At 48.9% G+C, this 19,926-nt stretch overlaps 1 protein-coding gene across 1 annotated transcript in view; it reads right to left on the reverse strand.

The window, feature by feature from the left end:
- The window catches only part of ACOT9 (acyl-CoA thioesterase 9), a 144,242-nt gene that overhangs the window by 44,879 nt on the left and 79,437 nt on the right, over positions 1-19,926 (reverse strand). The window contains exon 11 of the mRNA XM_063956227.1: positions 16,211-16,322. Coding sequence (XP_063812297.1) covers positions 16,211-16,322 — 112 coding nt within the window. The remainder of the gene's footprint in view (positions 1-16,210; positions 16,323-19,926) is intronic.

Below are 19,926 nucleotides of genomic sequence, written 5' to 3' on the forward strand. Positions count from 1 at the left end.
GACCTCGGTGTGCTCGCAGCACCCCATTTCCCGCTTTGCTGCTGCTGTGGTGTGTAGATGCTGGTGCACCTCTCCCTCTGTCTATTGGGGGGGCGGGGAGCGGAAGATGAGCACACTCACCACTAGCTGAATAGATGCAATGCAATTGTGAATGGCATCTACTTACAGTGCAGGAGAGCTTCTGCATCTCAGGGAGTGCAGGGCATGTCCACAGTATGACACAAAGAGAATGTGCCACCTAGTCATACCACCTCCCCAAGAGGTCACACCCCATCAGCACGTGCAGATGTGCCCTCCCAAACAGCCAGTGCCCTACCCTAACAAAACTCTAGTATAAACACTAGAATCGGGGTCTAATTTATCTTAGGACTACCTTTCAATTTGAAGTGCACCTTTGACCTACGCAAAGCAGGGGTAGCAATTTTATGGGTGGGGCTATATTCCCTACATCAGCCCAACAAGCCGCAGTGATGTAACTGGTTCCTAGTGATTTAAAGGGCAGCGTTCTTAATAATGTTGTTTCAGCCCACAAAATATCTATCTCTACTGTGTGTAGACAACAGGGCACACCCAGGTCCAGATTAAGGGCCACATGAGCCTGGAGCTGAAATGTTCTTCAGGACTATACTGAAAAAGGGAGGGTCTGTAACCAGTGCTGTGTGGGTGTAGTCAGTGCTATGTTGGTGTCTACAATATAGGTAGCTTGTTATCATTATGCTGTTATGATGATGGACCTATTTTTATGTGGAACCCTGGAGCTGTAGCTCCAACTGCTCCATTATTAATCTGGCCCTGGGCACTGTCCTGGCTTTTGGTGGCTACTGGGTCTCTTGCTCTCAAACATTAGCAAATATGGTGTCCAGTCTGCTGAGTGGCAGCAGATAGTGATGGACAGCTGGCTGGGTAGCGGGCCATTCTGTCTGCAGGTGCTGGTGCTGAGGAGCACAGTAAGAAGGGTTGACAGCTATGGTGACAGTCGGCTTTGTAGAGTGTCCGGACTGTGGGAGAGATGTACTAAGGCTTGGAAAGTGATAAAGTGGAGAAAGTTAAAGTACCAGCCAATTAGTTTTTAACTGCCATGCCAGTCAATCAGCTGCTAACTGCCATGTTACAGACTGTGTGGTTGAGTAGGAGCTGACTGGTTGGTAGTTTATCTCTCTTTACTTTATTACTCTGGAAAACACTTCTTTCTGCGGTAATCAGCGGCCGGTGCTAGTAGCGGGAGCCTGTCAGTTTGGATTGGCAGGCAATATGCAGCAATCGGGCTCAAAGGCTGGGCTGTCCGTTAGGCGAGCAGAGCTCAGCAATCAGCGGATGTCACTGCTGCTCCGCTCTCTGGGTCACTAGGGATCCTGCACTCACAGACACAGCTTCTTTTTCCCCCCGGGGTCTCAGATACTACCAGCCGACGTCCCCATTCCTCAGCACCGCTCTCTAGTACCTCCCCACCATGGAACTTCCCGACCGGTGTGCGAGACCCTTGCCACTTGCCCTGCATGCACTAAGAGGACACCAGCATCAGCACGAGGGCCATCCCCTAATGTTCAGGTGACCATCAGTGTCCACTCAACACCAGTGAGTCCTTTAGTCCATAGTCACTTTCCCCTATTATACAAATACTTTAAATAAGAATTTACTCACCGGTAATTCTATTTCTCGTAGTCCGTAGTGGATGCTGGGTACTCCGTAAGGACCATGGGGAATAGACGGGCTCCGCAGGAGACTGGGCACTCTAAAAGAAAGAGTAGGTACTATCTGGTGTGCACTGGCTCCTCCCTCTATGCCCCTGCTCCAGACCTCAGTTAGGGAAACTGTGCCCGGAAGAGCCGACACTACAAGGAAAGGATTTGGAATCCCGGGTAAGACTCATACCAGCCACACCAATCACACCGTACAACTCGTGATAACTATACCCAGTTAACAGTATGAACAACAAATGAGCCTCATTAACAGATGGCTCATAACAAAACCCTTTAGTTAAGCAATAACTATATACACGTATTGCAGAGAGTCCGCACTTGGGACGGGCTCCCAGCATCCACTACTGACTACGAGAAATAGAATTACCGGTGTGTAAATTCTTATTTTCTCTGACGTCCTAGTGGATGCTGGGTACTCCGTAAGGACCATGGGGTTTATACCAAAGCTCCCAAACGGGCGGGAGAGTGCGGATGACTCTGCAGCACCGCATGAGCAAACTCAAGGTCCTCCTCAGCCAGGGTATCAAACTTGTAGAATTTTGCAAACGTGTTTGACCCCGACCAGGTAGCAGCTCGGCAAAGTTATAATGCCGAGACCCCTTGGGCAGGCGCCCAAGAAGAGCCCCCTTCCTCGTGGAATGGGCTTTTTTACTGATTTAGGATGCGGCAGTCCAGCCGCAGAATGTGCAAGTTGAATCGCGCCACAGATCCAGCGAGCAATAGTCTGCTTAGAAGCAGGAGCACCCAGCTTGTTGGGTGCATGCAGGATAACAGCGAGTCAGGATTTTTGACTCTAGCCGTCCTGGAAACATAAATTTTCAGGGCCCGGACTACATCCAGCAACTTGGAGGCCTCCAAGTCCAGAGTAGCCGCAGGCACCACAAAAGGTTGGTTCAAATGAAACGCTGATACCACCTTAGGGAGAAATTGGGGACGAATCCTCAATTCTGCCCTGTCCCTATGGAAGATCAGATAAGGGCTTTCACATGACAAAGCCGCCAATTCTGACACACGCCTAGCCGAAGCCAAGGCCAAATATATATATGACCACTTTCCACGTGAGATACTTCAACTCCACGTTCTGAAGTGGCTCAAAACAATGTGATTTTAGGAAAACCAACACTACGTTGAGATCCCAAGGTGCCACTGGAGGCACAAAAGGGGGCTGAATATGCAGCACTCCCTTAACAACGTCTGAACTTCAGGCAGCGTTTTTCCTAGCCTTTAACAGTGTAGGAATCACTTCATCTGGAACGCCCTTTTCCGTTAGGATCCCGCGTTCAACCGCCAAGCCTTCAAACGCAGCCGCGGTAAGTCTTGGAACAGACAGGGCCCCTGCAGTAACAGGTCCGTCTGAGAGACAGAGGCCATGGGTCCTCCGAGATCATTTCTTGTAGTTCTGGGTACCAAGTTCTTCTTGGCCAATCCGGAACTACGAGTATAGTTCTTACTCCTCTCTTACTTACTCAGTACCTTGGGTATGGGAGGAAGAGGAGGGAACACATAAACCTACTGGCACACCCACGGTGTCACTAGTGCGTCCACAGCTATCGCCTGAGGGTCTCTTGACCTGGCGCAATACTTTTTTAGCTTTTTGTTGAGGCGGGACGCCATCATGTCCACCTGTGGTCGTTCCCAACGGTTCACAATCTGTGTGAAGACTTCTGGATGAAGTCCCCACTCTCCCGGGTGGAGGTCGTGCCTGCTGAGGAAGTCTGCTTCCTAGTTTTCCACACCCGGAATGAACACTGCTGACAGTGTTAGCACGTGATACTCCGCCCATCGGAGAATCCTTGTGGCTTCTGCCAACGCCATCCTGCTTCTTGTGCCGCCTTGTCGGTTTACATGGGCGACAGCCGTGATGTTGTCTGACAGAATCAGCACCGACTGGTTTTGAAGCAGGGGTTCTGCTTGCCTTAGGGCATTGTAAATGGCCCTTAGGTCCAGAATATTTATGTGTAGGGAAGTCTCCTGACTCGACCATTGTCCTTGGAAATTTCTTCCCTGAGTGACTGCTCCCCAACCTCGGAGGCTTGCATCCGCAGTCACCAGGACCCAGTCCTGAATGCCGAATCTGCGGCCCTCGAGAAGATGAGCCCTCTGCAGCCACCACAGCAAAGACACCCTGGCCCTCGGGGACAGGGTGATCAGCTGATGCATCTAAAGATGCGATCCTCACTTGTCTAACAGGTCCCACTGAAAGTTCCTTGCATGGAACCTGCCGAAGGGAATTGCTTCGTAAGAAGCTACCACCTTTTCCAGGACTCGCGTGCAATGATGCACCGACACCTGTTTTGGTTTTAGGAGGTCTCTGACCAGAGATGACAACTCCTTGGTCTTCTCCTCCGGGAGAAACACCTTCTTCTGTTCTGTGTCCAGAAACATGCCCAATATCAGCAGACGCGTCGTAGGAACCAGCTGCGACTTTGGGATATTCAGAATCCAGCCGTGCTGTTGTAGCACTTCCTGAGATAGTGCTACTCCGATCAACGACTGCTCCTTGGACCTCGCCTTTATAAGGAGATCGTCCAAGTACGGGATAATTATAACTCCCTTCTTTCGAAGGAATATCATCATTTTGGCCATTACCTTGGAACACACCCTCGGTGCCGTGGACAGACCAAACGGCAACGTCTGGAATTGGTAATGGCAGTTCTGTACCACAACCTTGAGGTACTCCTGGTGAGGTGGGTAAATGGGGACATGTAGGTAAGCATCCATGATGTCCAGTGACCATGTAATCCCCCTCTTCCAGGCTTGCAATAACCGCCCTGAGCGATTCCATTTTGAACTCGAACTTCCTTATATAAGTGTTCAAGGATTTCAAATTTAGAATGGGTCTCACCGAACAGTCTGGTTTCGGTACCACAAACATTGTGGAATAGTAACCCCGTCCCTGTTGAAGGAGGGGAACTTTTATTATCACCTGCTGGAGGTACAGCTTGTGAATTGCCGCCAGTACTACCTCCCTGTCCTGGGGAGTAGTTGGCAAGGCTGATTTGAGGTAACGGCGAGGGGGAGACGCCTCGAATTCCAGCTTGTATCCCTGCGATACCACTTGTAGAACCCAGAGATCCACCTGTGAGCGAACCCACTGGTCGCTGAAGTTCCGGAGACGCGCCCCCACCGCACCTGGCTCCGTCTGTGGAGCCCCAGCGTCATGCAGTGGACTCAGTAGAAGCAGGGGAGGATTTTTGTTCCTGGGAACTGGCTGTCTGGTGCAGCTTTTTCCCTCTCCGCCTGCCTCTGGGCAGAAAGCAAGCACCTTTGATCCGCTTGCCTTTCTGAGGCCGAAAGGACTGTACCTGATAGTACGGTGCTTTCTTAGGTTGTGAGGGAGCCTGAGGTAAAAATGTCGATTTCCCAGCTGTTGCTGTGGATACGAGGTCCGAGAGACCATCCCCAAACAATTCCTCACCCTTATAAGGCAAAACCTCCATGTGCCTTTTAGAATCAGCATCACCTGTCCACTGCCGGGTCCATAATACCCTCCTGGCAGAAATGGACATTGCATTCATTCTAGATGCCAGCCGGCAAATATCCCTCTGTGCATCCCTCATATATAAGACGACGTCTTTAATATGCTCTATGGTTAGCAAAATAGTATCCCTGTCGAGGGTATCAATATTATCTGACAGGGTATCAGACCACGCTGCAGCAGCACTACACATCCATGCTGAAGCAATTGCAGGTCTCAGTATAGTACCTGAGTGTGTATATACAGACTTCAGGATAGCCTCCTTCTTTCTATCAGCAGGCTCCTTCAAGGCGGCCGTATCCTGAGACGACAGTGCCACCTTTTTTGACAAGCGTGTGAGCGCCCTATCCACCCTAGGAGATATCTCCCAACGTGACCTATCCTCTGGCGGGAAAGGGTACGCCATCAGTAATTTTTTAGAAATTACCAGTTTCTTATCGGGGGAACCCCACGCTTCTTCACACACTTCATTCAACTCATTTGATGGGGGAAAAAACACTGGCTGCTTTTTCTCCCCAAACATAATACTCTTTTTAGTGGTACCTGGGTTAATGTCAGAAAATAAGAATTTACTTACCGATAATTCTATTTCTCGTAGTCCGTAGTGGATGCTGGGGACTCCGTAAGGACCATGGGGAATAGCGTCTCCGCAGGAGACTGGGCACAAAAGTAAAGCTTTAGGACTACCTGGTGTGCACTGGCTCCTCCCCCTATGACCCTCCTCCAAGCCTCAGTTAGGATACTGTGCCCGGACGAGCGTACACAATAAGGAAGGATTTTGAATCCCGGGTAAGACTCATACCAGCCACACCAATCACACCGTATAACTTGTGATCTAAACCCAGTTAACAGCATGATAACAGAGGAGCCTCTAGAAAAGATGGCTCACTACAGCAATAACCCGATTTTTGGTAACAATAACTATGTACCAGTATTGCAGACAATCCGCACTTGGGATGGGCGCCCAGCATCCACTACGGACTACGAGAAATAGAATTATCGGTAAGTAAATTCTTATTTTCTCTGACGTCCTAGTGGATGCTGGGGACTCCGTAAGGACCATGGGGATTATACCAAAGCTCCCAAACGGGCGGGAGAGTGCGGATGACTCTGCAGCACCAAATGAGAGAACTCCAGGTCCTCCTCAGCCAGGGTATCAAATTTGTAGAATTTTACAAACGTATTTGCTCCTGACCAAGTAGCTGCTCGGCAAAGTTGTAAAGCCGAGACCCCTCGGGCAGCCGCCCAAGATGAGCCCACCTTCCTTGTGGAGTGGGCATTTACAGATTTTTGGCTGTGGCAGGCCTGCCACAGAATGTGCAAGCTGAATTGTACTACAAATCCAACGAGCAATAGTCTGCTTAGAAGCAGGAGCACCCAGCTTGTTGGGTGCATACAGGATAAACAGCGAGTCAGATTTTCTGACTCCAGCCGTCCTGGAAACATATATTTTCAGGGCCCTGACAAAGTCTAGCAACTTGGAGTCCTCCAAGTCCCTAGTAGCCGCAGGCACCACAATAGGTTGGTTCAGGTGAAACGCTGAAACCACCTTAGGGAGAAACTGAGGACGAGTCCTCAATTCCGCCCTGTCCGAATGGAAAATCAGATAAGGGCTTTTACAGGATAAAGCCGCCAATTCTGACACGCGCCTGGCCCAGGCCAGGGCCAACAGCATGACCACTTTCCATGTGAGATATTTTAACTCCACAGATTTAAGTGGTTCAAACCAATGTGACTTTTGGAACCCAAAAACTACATTGAGATCCCAAGGTGCCACTGGAGGCACAAAAGGAGGCTGTATATACAGTACCCCTTTTACAAACGTCTGAACTTCAGGGACTGAAGCTAGTTCTTTTTGGAAGAAAATTGACAGGGCCGAAATTTGAACCTTAATGGACCCCAATTTCAGGCCCATAGACACTCCTGTTTGCAGGAAATGTAGGAATCGACCCAGTTGAAATTCCTCCGTCGGGCCTTACTGGCCTCGCACCACGCAACATATTTTCGCCAAATGCGGTGATAATGTTTTGCGGTTACATCCTTCCTGGCCTTGATCAGGATAGGGATGACTTCATCCGGAATGCCTTTTTCCTTCAGGATCCGGCGTTCAACCGCCATGCCGTCAAACGCAGCCGCGGTAAGTCTTGGAACAGACAGGGTCCTTGCTGGAGCAGGTCCCTTCTTAGAGGCAGAGGCCACGGATCCTCCGTGAGCATCTCTTGAAGTTCCGGTTACCAAGTCCTTCTTGGCCAATCCGGAGCCACGAATATAGTGCTTACTCCTCTCCATCTTATAATTCTCAGTACCTTGGGTATGAGAGGCAGAGGATGGAACACATACACCGACCGGTACACCCACGGTGTTACCAGAGCGTCTACAGCTATTGCCTGAGGGTCCCTTGACCTGGCGCAATACCTGTCGAGTTTTTCCCAACGGTTTATAATCATGTGGAAGACTTCTGGGTGAAGTCCCCACTCTCCCGGGTGGAGGTCGTGTCTGCTGAGGAAGTCTGCTTCCCAGTTGTCCACTCCCGGAATGAATACTGCTGACAGTGCTATCACATGATTTTCCGCCCAGCGAAGAATCCTTGCAGCTTCTGCCATTGCCCTCCTGCTTCTTGTGCCACCCTGTCTGTTTACGTGGGTGACTGCCGTGATGTTGTCCGACTGGATCAACACCGGCTGACCTTGAAGCAGAGGTCTTGCTAAGCTTAGAGCATTGTAAATGGCCCTTAGCTTCAGGATATTTATGTGAAGTGATGTCTCCAGGCTTGACCATAAGCCCTGGAAATTCCTTCCCTGTGTGACTGCTCCCCAGCCTCGCAGGCTGGCATCCGTGGTCACCAGGACCCAGTCCTGAATGCCGAATCTGCGGCCCTCTAGAAGATGAGCACTCTGCAACCACCACAGGAGGGACACCCTTGTCCTTGGTGACAGGGTTATCCGCTGATGCATCTGAAGATGCGACCCGGACCATTTATCCAGCAAGTCCCACTGGAAAGTTCTTGCGTGGAATCTGCCGAATGGGATTGCTTCGTAGGAAGCCACCATTTTTCCCAGAACCCTTGTGCATTGATGCACTGAGACTTGGCTCGGTTTTAGGAGGTTCCTGACTAGCTCGGATAACTCCCTGGCTTTCTCCTCCGGGAGAAACACCTTTTTCTGGACTGTGTCCAGGATCATCCCTAGGAACAGAAGACGAGTCGTCGGAACCAGCTGCGATTTTGGAATATTGAGAATCCAACCGTGCTGCCGCAACACTACCTGAGATAGTGCTACACCGACCAACTGTTCTCTGGATCTTACCCTTATCAGGAGATCGTCCAAGTAAGGGATAACTAAAACTCCCTTCCTTCGAAGGAGTATCATCATTTCGGCCATTACCTTGGTAAAGACCCGGGGTGCCGTGGACCATCCAAACGGCAGCGTCTGAAACTGATAGTGACAGTTCTGTACCACAAACCTGAGGTACCCTTGGTGAGAAGGGTAAATTGGGACATGAAGGTAAGCATCCTTGATGTCCAGAGACACCATGTAGTCCCCTCCTTCCAGGTTCGCAATCACTGCTCTGAGTGACTCCATCTTGAATTTGAACTTCTGTATGTAAGTGTTCAAAGATTTTAGATTTAAAATCGGTCTCACCGAGCCGTCCGGCTTTGGTACCACAACAGTGTGGAATAATACCCCTTTCCCTGTTGCAGGAGGGGTACCTTGATTATCACCTGCTGGGAATACAGCTTGTGAATGGCTTCCAAAACTGCCTCCCTGTCGGAGGGAGACGTCGGTAAAGCCGACTTTAGGAAACGGCGAGGGGGAGACGTCTAGAATTCCAATTTGTACCCCTGAGATACCACCTGAAGGATCCAGGGGTCTACTTGCGAGTGAGCCCACTGCGCGCTGAAATTCTTGAGACGGGCCCCCACCGTGCCTGAGTCCGCTTGTAAAGCCCCAGCGTCATGCTGAGGGCTTGGCAGAGGCGGGAGAGGGCTTCTGTTCCTGGGAACTGGCTGATTTCTGCAGCCTTTTTCCTCTTCCTCTGTCACGGGGCAGAAATGAGGAACCTTTTGCCCGCTTGCCCTTATGGGAACGAAAGGACTGCGCCTGATAATACGGCGTCTTCTTATGTTGAGAGGCGACCTGGGGTAAAAACGTGGATTTCCCAGCTGTTGCCGTGGCCACCAGGTCTGAAAGACCGACCCCAAATAACTCCTCCCCTTTATAAGGCAATACTTCCATATGCCGTTTGGAATCCGCATCACCTGACCACTGTCGTGTCCATAACCCTCTTCTGGCAGAAATGGACAACGCACTTACTCTTGATGCCAGTCGGCAAATATTCCGCTGTGCATCACGCATATATAGAAATGCATCTTTAAAATGCTCTATAGGCAATAATATACTGTCCCTATCTAGGGTATCAATATTCTCAGTCAGGGAATCCGACCACGCCAACCCAGCACTGCACATCCAGGCTGAGGCGATTGCTGGTCGCAGTATAACACCAGTATGTGTGTAGGATACCCTCCTGCTTTCTATCAGCAGGATCCTTAAGGGCGGCCATCTCAGGAGAGGGTAGAGCCCTTGTTTTTACAAGCGTGTGAGCGCTTTATCCACCCTAGGGGGTGTTTCCCAACGCACCCTAACCTCTGCGGGAAAGGATATAATGCCAATAACTTTTTAGAAATTATCAGTTTTTATCGGGGGAAACCCACGCTTCATCACACACCTCATTTAATTTCTCAGATTCAGGAAAACTACTGGTAGTTTTTCCTCACCGAACATAATACCCCTTTTGGTGGTACTCGTATTATCAGAAATGTGTAAAACATTTTTCATTGCCTCAATCATGTAACGTGTGGCCCTACTGGAAGTCACATTTGTCTCTTCACCGTCGACACTGGAGTCAGTATCCGTGTCGGCGTCTGTATCTGCCATCTGAGGTAACGGGCGCTTTAGAGCCCCTGACGGCCTATGAGACATCTGGACAGGCACAAGCTGAGTAGCCGGCTGTCTCATGTCAACCACTATCTTTTGTAAAGAGCTGACACTGTTAATTCCTTCCAACAGTTCACCCACTCAGGTGTCGACCCCCTAGGGGGTGACATCCCTATTACAGGCAATTTGCTCCGCCTCCACATCATTTTCCTCCTCATACATGTCGACACAAACGTACCGACACACAGCACACACACAGGGAATGCTCTGATAGAGGACAGGACCCCACTAGCCCTTTGGGGAGACAGAGGGAGAGTTTGCCAGCACACACCAGAGCGCTATATATATATACAGGGATAACCTTATATAAGTGTTTTTCCCCTTATAGCTGCTGTATTGTTAATACTGCGCCTAATTAGTGCCCCCCTCTCTTTTTTAACCCTTTCTGTAGTGTAGTGACTGCAGGGGAGAGCCAGGGAGCTTCCCTCCAACGGAGCTGTGAGGGAAAATGGCGCCAGTGTGCTGAGGAGATAGGCTCCGCCCCTTTTTCGCTGACTTTTCTCCTGCTTTTTTATGGATTCTGGCAGGGGTTAAAATTCATCCATATAGCCCTGGGGGCTATATGTGATGTATTTTCGCCAGCCAAGGTGTTTTTATTGCTGCTCAGGGCGCCCCCCCCTAGCGCCCTGCACCCTCAGTGACCGAAGTGTGAAGTGTGCTGAGGAGCAATGGCGCACAGCTGCAGTGCTGTGCGCTACCTTGGTGAACACAGGATGTCTTCTGCCGCCGATTTTCCGGACCTCTTCTTGCTTCTGGCTCTGTAAGGGGGCCGGCGGCGCGGCTCTGGGACCGGACTCCATGGCTGGGCCTGTGTTCGATCCCTCTGGAGCTAATGGTGTCCAGTAGCCTAAGAAGCCCAATCCACTCTGCACGCAGGTGAGTTCGCTTCTTCTCCCCTTAGTCCCTCGATGCAGTGAGCCTGTTGCCAGCAGGTCTCACTGAAAATAAAAAACCTAAAACTAAACTTTTCACTAAGCAGCTCAGGAGAGCCACCTAGTGTGCACCCTTCTCGTTCGGGCACAAAAATCTAACTGAGGCTTGGAGGAGGGTCATAGGGGGAGGAGCCAGTGCACACCAGGTAGTCCTAAAGCTTTACTTTTGTGCCCAGTCTCCTGCGGAGCCGCTATTCCCCATGGTCCTTACGGAGTCCCCAGCATCCACTAGGACGTCAGAGAAATATGTAACACATTTTTCATTGCCGTAATCATGCAACGGATGCCCCTTGTGGATTGTGTATATGTCTTATCTTCGTCGACACTGGAGTCAGACTCCGTGTCGACATCTGTGTCTGCCATCTGAGGTAGCGGGCGTTTGTGAGCCCCTGATGGTCTTTGAGACGCCTGGGCAGGCACGGGCTGAGAAGCCGGCTGTCCCACAGCTGTTACGTCATCCAGGCTTTTATGTAAGGAGTTGACATTGTCGGTTAATACCTTCCACATATCCATCCACTCTGGTGTCGACCCCGCAGGGGGTGACATCACATTTATCGGCACCTGCTCCGCCTCCACATAAGCCTCCTCATCAAACATGTCGACACAGCCGTACCGACACACCGCACACACACAGGGAATGCTCTGACTGAGGACAGGACCCCACAAAGTCCTTTGGGGAGACAGAGAGAGAGTATGCCAGCACACACCACAGCGCTATATAATCAGGGATTTACACTAACACAAAGTAATTTTTCCCTATAGCTGCTTTACATGTATAATTTGCGCCTAAATTTAGTGCCCCCCCTCTCTTTTTTACCCTTTGAGCCTGGAAACTACAGGGGAGAGCCTGGGGAGCTGTCTTCCAGCGGAACTGTGAAGAGAAATGGCGCCAGTGTGCTGAGGGAGATAGCCCCGCCCCCTTCACGGCGGACTTCTCCCGCTCTTATATTAATATTATGGCAGGGAATTTTTGCACATATATAGTTTTTTAGACTATATTATGTGCTGTTTGCCAATGTAAGGTACTCTAATTGCAGCCCAGGCCCCCCCCCCTCCCCCCCCCCTCCCCCCCCAGCGCCCTGCACCCATCAGTGACCGGAGTATGTGGTGTGCATAGGGAGCAATGGGGCACAGCTGCAGTGCTGTGTGCTACCTTAATGAAGACCGAAGTCTTCAGCCGCCGATTTCCAGGATGTTCTTCTTGCTTCTGGCTCTGCAAGGGGGACGGCGGCACGGCTCCGGGACCGGACGACCGAGGCTGGGCCTGTGTTCGATCCCTCTGGAGCTAATGGTGTCCAGTAGCCTAGAAGCCCAAGCTAGCTGCAAGCAGGTAGGTTCGCTTCTCTCCCCTAAGTCCCTCGTAGCAGTGAGTCTGTTGCCAGCAGATCTCGCTGAAAATAAAAAACCTAACAAATACTTTCTTTACTAGAAGCTCAGGAGAGCCCCTAGTGTGCAACCAGCTCGAGCCGGGCACAGATTCTAACTGAGGTCTGGAGGAGGGGCATAGAGGGAGGAGCCAATGCACACCAGATAGTACCTAATCTTTCTTTTAGAGTGCCCAGTCTCCTGCGGAGCCCGTCTATTCCCCATGGTCCTTACGGAGTACCCAGCATCCACTAGGACGTCAGAGAAAATACATTACTACAATATTTATTTAAACCAGACAAATGGAACATATACATGTACTTTCAGTTATTATCTTTTACACTACCATTACAATAATGAATACATAAATTGTAGTTATTAACAATAAATTCATACTTTAAAAAAAAAAAACTAATATAATCCTAAATGATTTATTACATTACAGTAAATATGTTTTGATATGAAACACAAAAGCGTCACAACTATGGGGGTAATTCAGAGTTGATCGTAGACGTGCTAAATTTAGCACCTTTAAGGGGGGTGCACATGGAGAGATCCGTTCTTAAAATCAAAGCAATCTGACTAGATTGCTTAGATTTTAAGCACGGATCTCTCGTGTGTATATGCCCCACAGTGATAGCGAAGTGCGGCCCCGCGTGTTGCTATCGCCAGTGCTATGCACAATCTAGCACATCGCGGGGTGAAATGAGCGCACCCCCCCCCCCCCCTGCTCAGCACACATCACGCTGTGCTGAGTGGGGGGAGAGACGTGTGCTGAGCGGTCACTGATAGATCGCTCAGCACACATCTCTGGACGTGTGTACTGGCCTTCAGTAGCAGCACTAGTAGTATTATTAGTGGGGGCAGTTCTTATTGCCAGAAATAACTCACATTGCAGTTATCCGTATTAAGGGCCTAATTCAGAGTTGATCGCAGCAGCAAATTTGTTAGCAGTTGGGCAAAACCATGTGCACTGCAGGGGGTCAGATATAACATGTGCAGAGAGAGTTAGATTTGGGTGGGGTGTGTTGAAACTGAAATGTAAATTGCAGTGTAAAAATAAAGCAGCCAGTATTCACCCTGCACAGAAACAATATAACCCACCCAAATCTAACTCTCTCTGCAAATGTTATATCTGTCGTCCCCCCCCATCCCCCCCTGGCGTGCACATGGTTTTGCCCAACTGCTAACAAATTTGCTGCTGCCATCAACTCTGAATTACCCTCTAAGTTGTTAGTAAAGCCTGATTGGATTAAAAGCAATTGTGTACAGTAAATTCCACTTGTTCCCTTTTCAAGCATTCCTGTCAATTATGTGGATTTCAAACACCTCATTTATTTTCCATGCCCGGCCAGGCAAAAGGCTGGATGCCAGAGTATTAGACCGGTAATTAATCCCACTTTTATCACTCTACAAGGCAGCTGGAACAGATATCTCAGCTTATGTGCGCTACTTACAGCAATCATGAGCAAAGCAGAGTCACACGCATCTCAGATGTGCCTCCGCTTGCAGCTGAGTGGGTGTTACAGGTGTTCTGTGAGCGCGCTGATGAAATGGAGGGGTCTTTAGAGATGAGTGTATACAGAGATCCGCCTGACTTCAGTCACATCTCCTGCACCAAGCATAGGCCTGATGCAAATGTATGATAATGATGATGACTATTGCCACCAGCACATGGACGGGGGAGCTGAGGAGCCATGAACGACATGAACCCTCATTTCCTAAATTGCTGCTGCTTTACATGCAACCCTGAATCAGGCCCTTACTGTACAAAATGTCCTTTTCAACAGCGCAATATGATTTGTATTTTGAGAAATAAATACTTTGTGATTACAAATTACATGCTTGTGATGAGAATCTAGGGTGTATATTTACTAACGGTCGATTTCTATCGATTTAAAATTGATACAACTCAGTCTCAATCGTTTGGGTTACAGGGAATGAAACACACATTTGCTAAGAGTTGTTTTTCTATATACATTATTCAATATTTATACATGTACGTTTCAGCCCTGGAAGCAGAACGTCGATTTTGATTGATTTTAAATCACTCGGAATCGACCTTTGGTAAATATGCCCCTAGAAGTAATAAAACCAGTAGCAATGGAAGAACATAATTCGCAGTCCTGAATATCCACACTACAGTATATGTATATTTTGCCTTGTGCTCCTGTTTTTGTTCTCTCTACACATTTTGGAATTTCAAGTAACCTGGGCTTAATGAAGCAATTCATTTCTCTATATCCAGATTAAATCAATATAAACATAAGTGTGAACAAGTTGAATGTCTGCACTTTGGGCCTGAGTCATGTTTGTAAGTAAAGCAAAAAAAACAAAACAACAACACAACTTTGTGCCAGGAACAAATCATGTAGCAACGCAAGGGGAGCAAATACATTTATATTTTTTTCTGTGCAGGGTAAATACTGGCTGCTTTTGCATGTACCCCGCAAATGCTTTATTTTTATACTGCAATTTAGATTTCAGTTTGAACACACACCACCCAAATCTAACTCTCTCTGCACATGTTACATCTGCCCCACCCGCAGTGCAACATGGTATTGCCCAGCTTGCTTTTTTGCTTTACTTACAGACATAAATAAGGCCCATTGTTCCATAGAAGTACACTTCACACAATCTTTTAGTGTCAATTTGACAAGGAAGCTCACAGCCATACAAAGTGCTGATGCGGAACTTGCTAGTTCCTCCATATAAAACATTTCCTCCATAAACGGGAACATCAGACGCACATCGGTCGCAACATCGGACCTCTCTGCGTCCCTATTTTGAATGAGCGACTGTCTTCAGATGCCTGGGCCTCTCCTAGGAACGAGGAGGTGGCCGACTAGGTAACATCCATAAAACGGTTCCGACACGTCTGAGGTTTTCTGGACTCCTCCCATTTCCTGCCCCAAACGGGATCGGTATGAAATACCTACAATCAAATCCCGACAGCAGTTGACCAACGGTCAAAATCCAGACATGGACAAAATACCGACATTTAACATACCAACAAGGTCAAAATACCGACATGTAAAATGTCGACAGGTCAAAATGCAGACATGCATTTTTCATTGTTTTTTGGTGTGTATGTCGGCATAGGTCAACATGGACACTATATAAAAGTGTACCGCGTGCGCTCGCCATGCTTTGGGCACGGTGTCTTGCTGCGCTCGGCACACTATTATATTCCCCCTCCAGGTTCACTGGGATGGTAAAGTATGAACAAGTCAGTTTCAATGGAAAAATCATGAAAAACTCATGTCGGCATTTTGACCTGTCGACATTTTACATGTCGGGATTTTGACCTTGTCGGGATTTTGACCATGTCGGGGTTTTGACCGTCGGTCAATTGCTGTTGGGATTTTGACCGTCGGTAAATTGACTGCATCCTGCATCCCCCCAAACACGAACTATAGCTGTTCAATCGCTGCATGTGTACAGTGGCAAAACAATCGTTCCACTGCGTCTGACGTGGACACTGGGCCTGAATCCTAGGTGCGCACAGAGTCACTCATACACTCACATGTGATCGGTACGCTTATCTCCTTAAATAGTCTCGTACTGAGGTTGTGCTGCCCCCACCTGCTCCAAAATTAAAACTAAGAACATCTGAATGAGCTGGCGATGACCATTTATAACAAGAGGTTCTCTTGCCCTAGTCTAACAGTTTATGAAGGAAAAAAGGAAAATTTGGTATTTATGGCTTTGTGTGCGTGTTATATATGTCTTTACACATACCTTGTATCCAATGTGTTGAGAAACATGTCATGAACAATCTTCCGTTCTTCCGCTGTCGGAGCCATTTTCAGTAAAGATGCCGTGCTGAATTCAATGCGCCTCAGTTTGTTCACTGGAGAAAGTAAAAAACACAAATCAGCTTTAACTGTAGAGGAGCCGTGTCGATGGGCAATAACATTAGAAACAAGCATTGAATACAGGCAAAGTACCCCAAGAACAAAATAAGAAAAGTGAATACAGTCAGTATAACAAGACCTACTGGTCGAAAAACACGGGGGAGGACTCTGGACATTTGACATCAGGGCACTAGCATTTTGTTGGGACTAAATACCAGGGCCATTTCCCTTTGTGGGATGTGTTTTACCTTACTATGTAGGCAATAACGAGTTACTTCTTGTCTATAAATTGGTAAGGAAAGTAAGGTGACTTGCACACCAGGCACTTGGTTTCAAGACTGTATTTAGCCCTATAAAGGGTGGGTGCGATCAGATATATAGGCCTTATTAAGTTGTGGCTGGAGTAGCGGCATATGCCGCAAAGTACTGATGTTGGTTACTTTGCGCATGTACTGGAACCGTACTGCAACACCGGTTGTACTATGGCAGGCCTGGCCAACCTGTGGCTCTCCAGCTGTTGTAAAACTTCAAGTCCCATCATGCCTTGCCACAGTTTTGCTATTAGGGAATGCTAAAACTGTGGCAGGGCATGCTAGGATGTGTAGTTTCACAACATCTGGAGAGCCACGTGTTGGCCAGGCCTGATCTATGGCATCAGACTGTCAGTGATTGACAGTCTGATGCCGTTTGGGGGTTGGTGGCGACGCCTCTGTTTCTCCAAAGGCGCCGTTCCAGGGAAGGCGCTGTTCCAGGTAATGGACAAGGCAAGGATCTCCGTCAGAAGACAAGAGATTTCCTGGACTCTAGGTAGGACTTGTGGCGGCCAGTTTGCAGGACACCATGGTGGTGGTGTTACAGATGATCCGTTACTGTGTCCTAGGATGCAGCTCAGGTCGTTAATGCAGCAGGAGGCGTGACGCCCCCTGCTGCATTATCATATTTGTGCTATGGCTGCTGCTTTTATGTAAGCAGCAGTGATAACTACTCCAATCACATCTGAATCAGGCCCTATATGTGTTTTTTTCTTTTACAAGTACCCATTCAGAGGCGGAACTACTGCCAGTGCAACCAGTGCGTTGCACTGGGGCCCGCCTCTGTCCAGGGGCCCAAAGCATGTAATGAGTCAAACTGACTCATTACATGCCGCTGTGCGCTGCGGGCAACCGCTGCCCGCAGCGCACAGCCGCCCGGAGAGAGGAGAGGAGCAGCGGTACGGGGGAAGGAGGAGGAGGGAGGTGAAGGAGGGAGCTGCAGCAGCGCTTTACTACTGAGAACAGCCTATAGTGAAGCAGAGGGGCAGCAGCGCCTCCACCAATAACACAGCGCTGCTGCGGCTCCCTCCTCCACCTCCCTCCTCCTCCTTCTCTCCAGCCCGGGAATCGTCTGACGCTGCACCGAGGAGCCTGAGCCAGCGGAGAGGGTAAGTATAATTCTTCTTTCTTTCTGTCTCTTTCTTTCTTTCTTTGTTGGGACTGCCTGCCGCAATGTGTAAAAATGGGGGACTGCCTGCCGCAATGTGTAAAAAGGGGGAATCTGCCTGCCGCAATGTGTAAAAATGGGGAATCTGCCTGCCGCAATGTGTAAAAACGGGGGACTGCCTGCCGCAATGTGTAAAAAGGGGGAATCTGCCTGCCGCAATGCGTAAAAAGGGGGGACTGCCTGCCGCTATGTGTAAAAATGGGGAATCTGCCTGCCGCTATGTGTAAAAAGGGGGAATCTGCTTGCTGCAATGTGTAAAAAGGGGGACGCTGTCTGCCGTAATGTGTAACAAGGGCACGCTGTCTGCCGTAATGTGTAAAAGGGGACGCTGTCTGCCGTTATGTGTAAAAAGTGCACGCTGTCTGCCGCTATGTTTAACAAGGGCACGCTGTCTGCCGTTATGTGTAAAAAATGTACGCTGTCTGCCGCTATGTGTAACAAGGGCACGCTGTCTGCCGTTATGTGTAAAAAGGGGACGCTGTCTGCCGTTATGTGTAAAAAGTGCACGCTGTCTGCCGTAATGTGTAAAAAGGGGGACGCTGTCTGCCGTTATGTGTAAAAAGTGTACGCTGTCTGCCGCTATGTTTAACAAGGGCATGCTGTCTGCCGTTAGGTGTAAAAAGTGTACGCTGTCTTCCGCTATGTGTAAAAAGGGCACGCTGTCTGCAGTTATGTGTAAAAAGGGGACGCTGTCTGCCGTTATGTGTAAAAAGTGCACGCTGTCTGCCGTAATGTGTAAAAAGGGGGACGCTGTCTGCCGTTATGTGTAAAAAGTGTACGCTGTCTGCCGCTATGTTTAACAAGGGCACGCTGTCTGCTGTTATGTGTAAAAAGTGTACGCTGTCTGCCGCTATGTGTAACAAGGGCACGCTGTCTGCCGTTATGTGTAAAAAGGGGACGCTATCTGCCGTTATGTGTAAAAAGTGCACGCTGTCTGCCGTAATGTGTAAAAAGGGGGACGCTGTCTGCTGTAATGTGTAAAAAGGGGGACGCTGTCTGCCGTAATGTGTAAAAAGGGGACGCTGTCTGCCGTAATGTGTAAAAAGAGGAATCTGTCCGCTGCAAGGTGTAAAAGGGTCTCTACCTGGTGTAGTGGTGCTACTGTGCGGCGTAATTTGAAGAATGGAGACTACTGTGCACCGTTTTATGAATTGGTATTATTTTGTGGCCACACCCCTTCCCCACGAAGCCACGCCACTATGTATTTTTGCACGCGCCTACGGCGCGCACTGCCCCTGTTTTGTATGCAGGGGTGGGGCTCCGATGCCGTTTCTTGCACGTGCTAAAATGTCTAGTTACGGCACTGTTGCTAGGTATCCATTTCTCTGGCCCTGAGTAGGTCCCCCTCACCAGATCCTCTCCAGGGGTGAGGGGGTGGACTTGGATGGGATGTGGGGGGAGGGGGGGGGGCGGCAAAGCATTTTGTCGCACCTGGGCCCACCGCTCGCTAGTTCCGCCACTGTACCCATTTATATATCAACATGCAAAGCGATGTTCCCCTCATTTACCAGTGGTTGGAGGTTTACACCAGTACTCACTTGGGTGGTGTGCAGAAGTATTTTTTTTTTTTTTAAATCAGGACTGCTGTCTAACAATCATTTATGCATTTTCTCTTTTCTCCCTACCATTCATATCCTACATTGTGAGTCCAACTGTTGAGAACCTGCATTGTTTTTTAGGATTTGACGTTTTGGTTGATGGGTGACACCTTTAGGTTCTGATAGAAGCAGGCAGCTCTATGGTTGCGCAGTAAGTGTGTTTTCACTTATTTGTATAGCCAGTATACCAAACACAGCTTCATGCAGGCCACATACAGGTTGAGTATCCCATATCCAAATATTCCGAAATACGGAATGCTGTATTAGCAGGTTTCTAAAATATGGTAGGAGAACACGTTCACCGCTAACGATGGCCAGGGAGAGCTTCTAAATTATATCCGAACAACCACTACATCAAACTTTGGTGAGATAAGATGTAACTTTGTGGACTAGTGAATAGGAGATTGGAGGGACATGTGGAAGGTATTTTGAAAGAACTGAGGGGCCAATGTATCAAGCAACGAAAAATAAGAGTGGAGAAGTGGACCAGTGGAGAAGTTGGGTGCTATGGGCAATCAGCTTT

This window comes from Pseudophryne corroboree, chromosome 2 (assembly GCF_028390025.1).
Source record: "Pseudophryne corroboree isolate aPseCor3 chromosome 2, aPseCor3.hap2, whole genome shotgun sequence".
Taxonomy (NCBI): Eukaryota; Metazoa; Chordata; class Amphibia; order Anura; family Myobatrachidae; genus Pseudophryne; species Pseudophryne corroboree.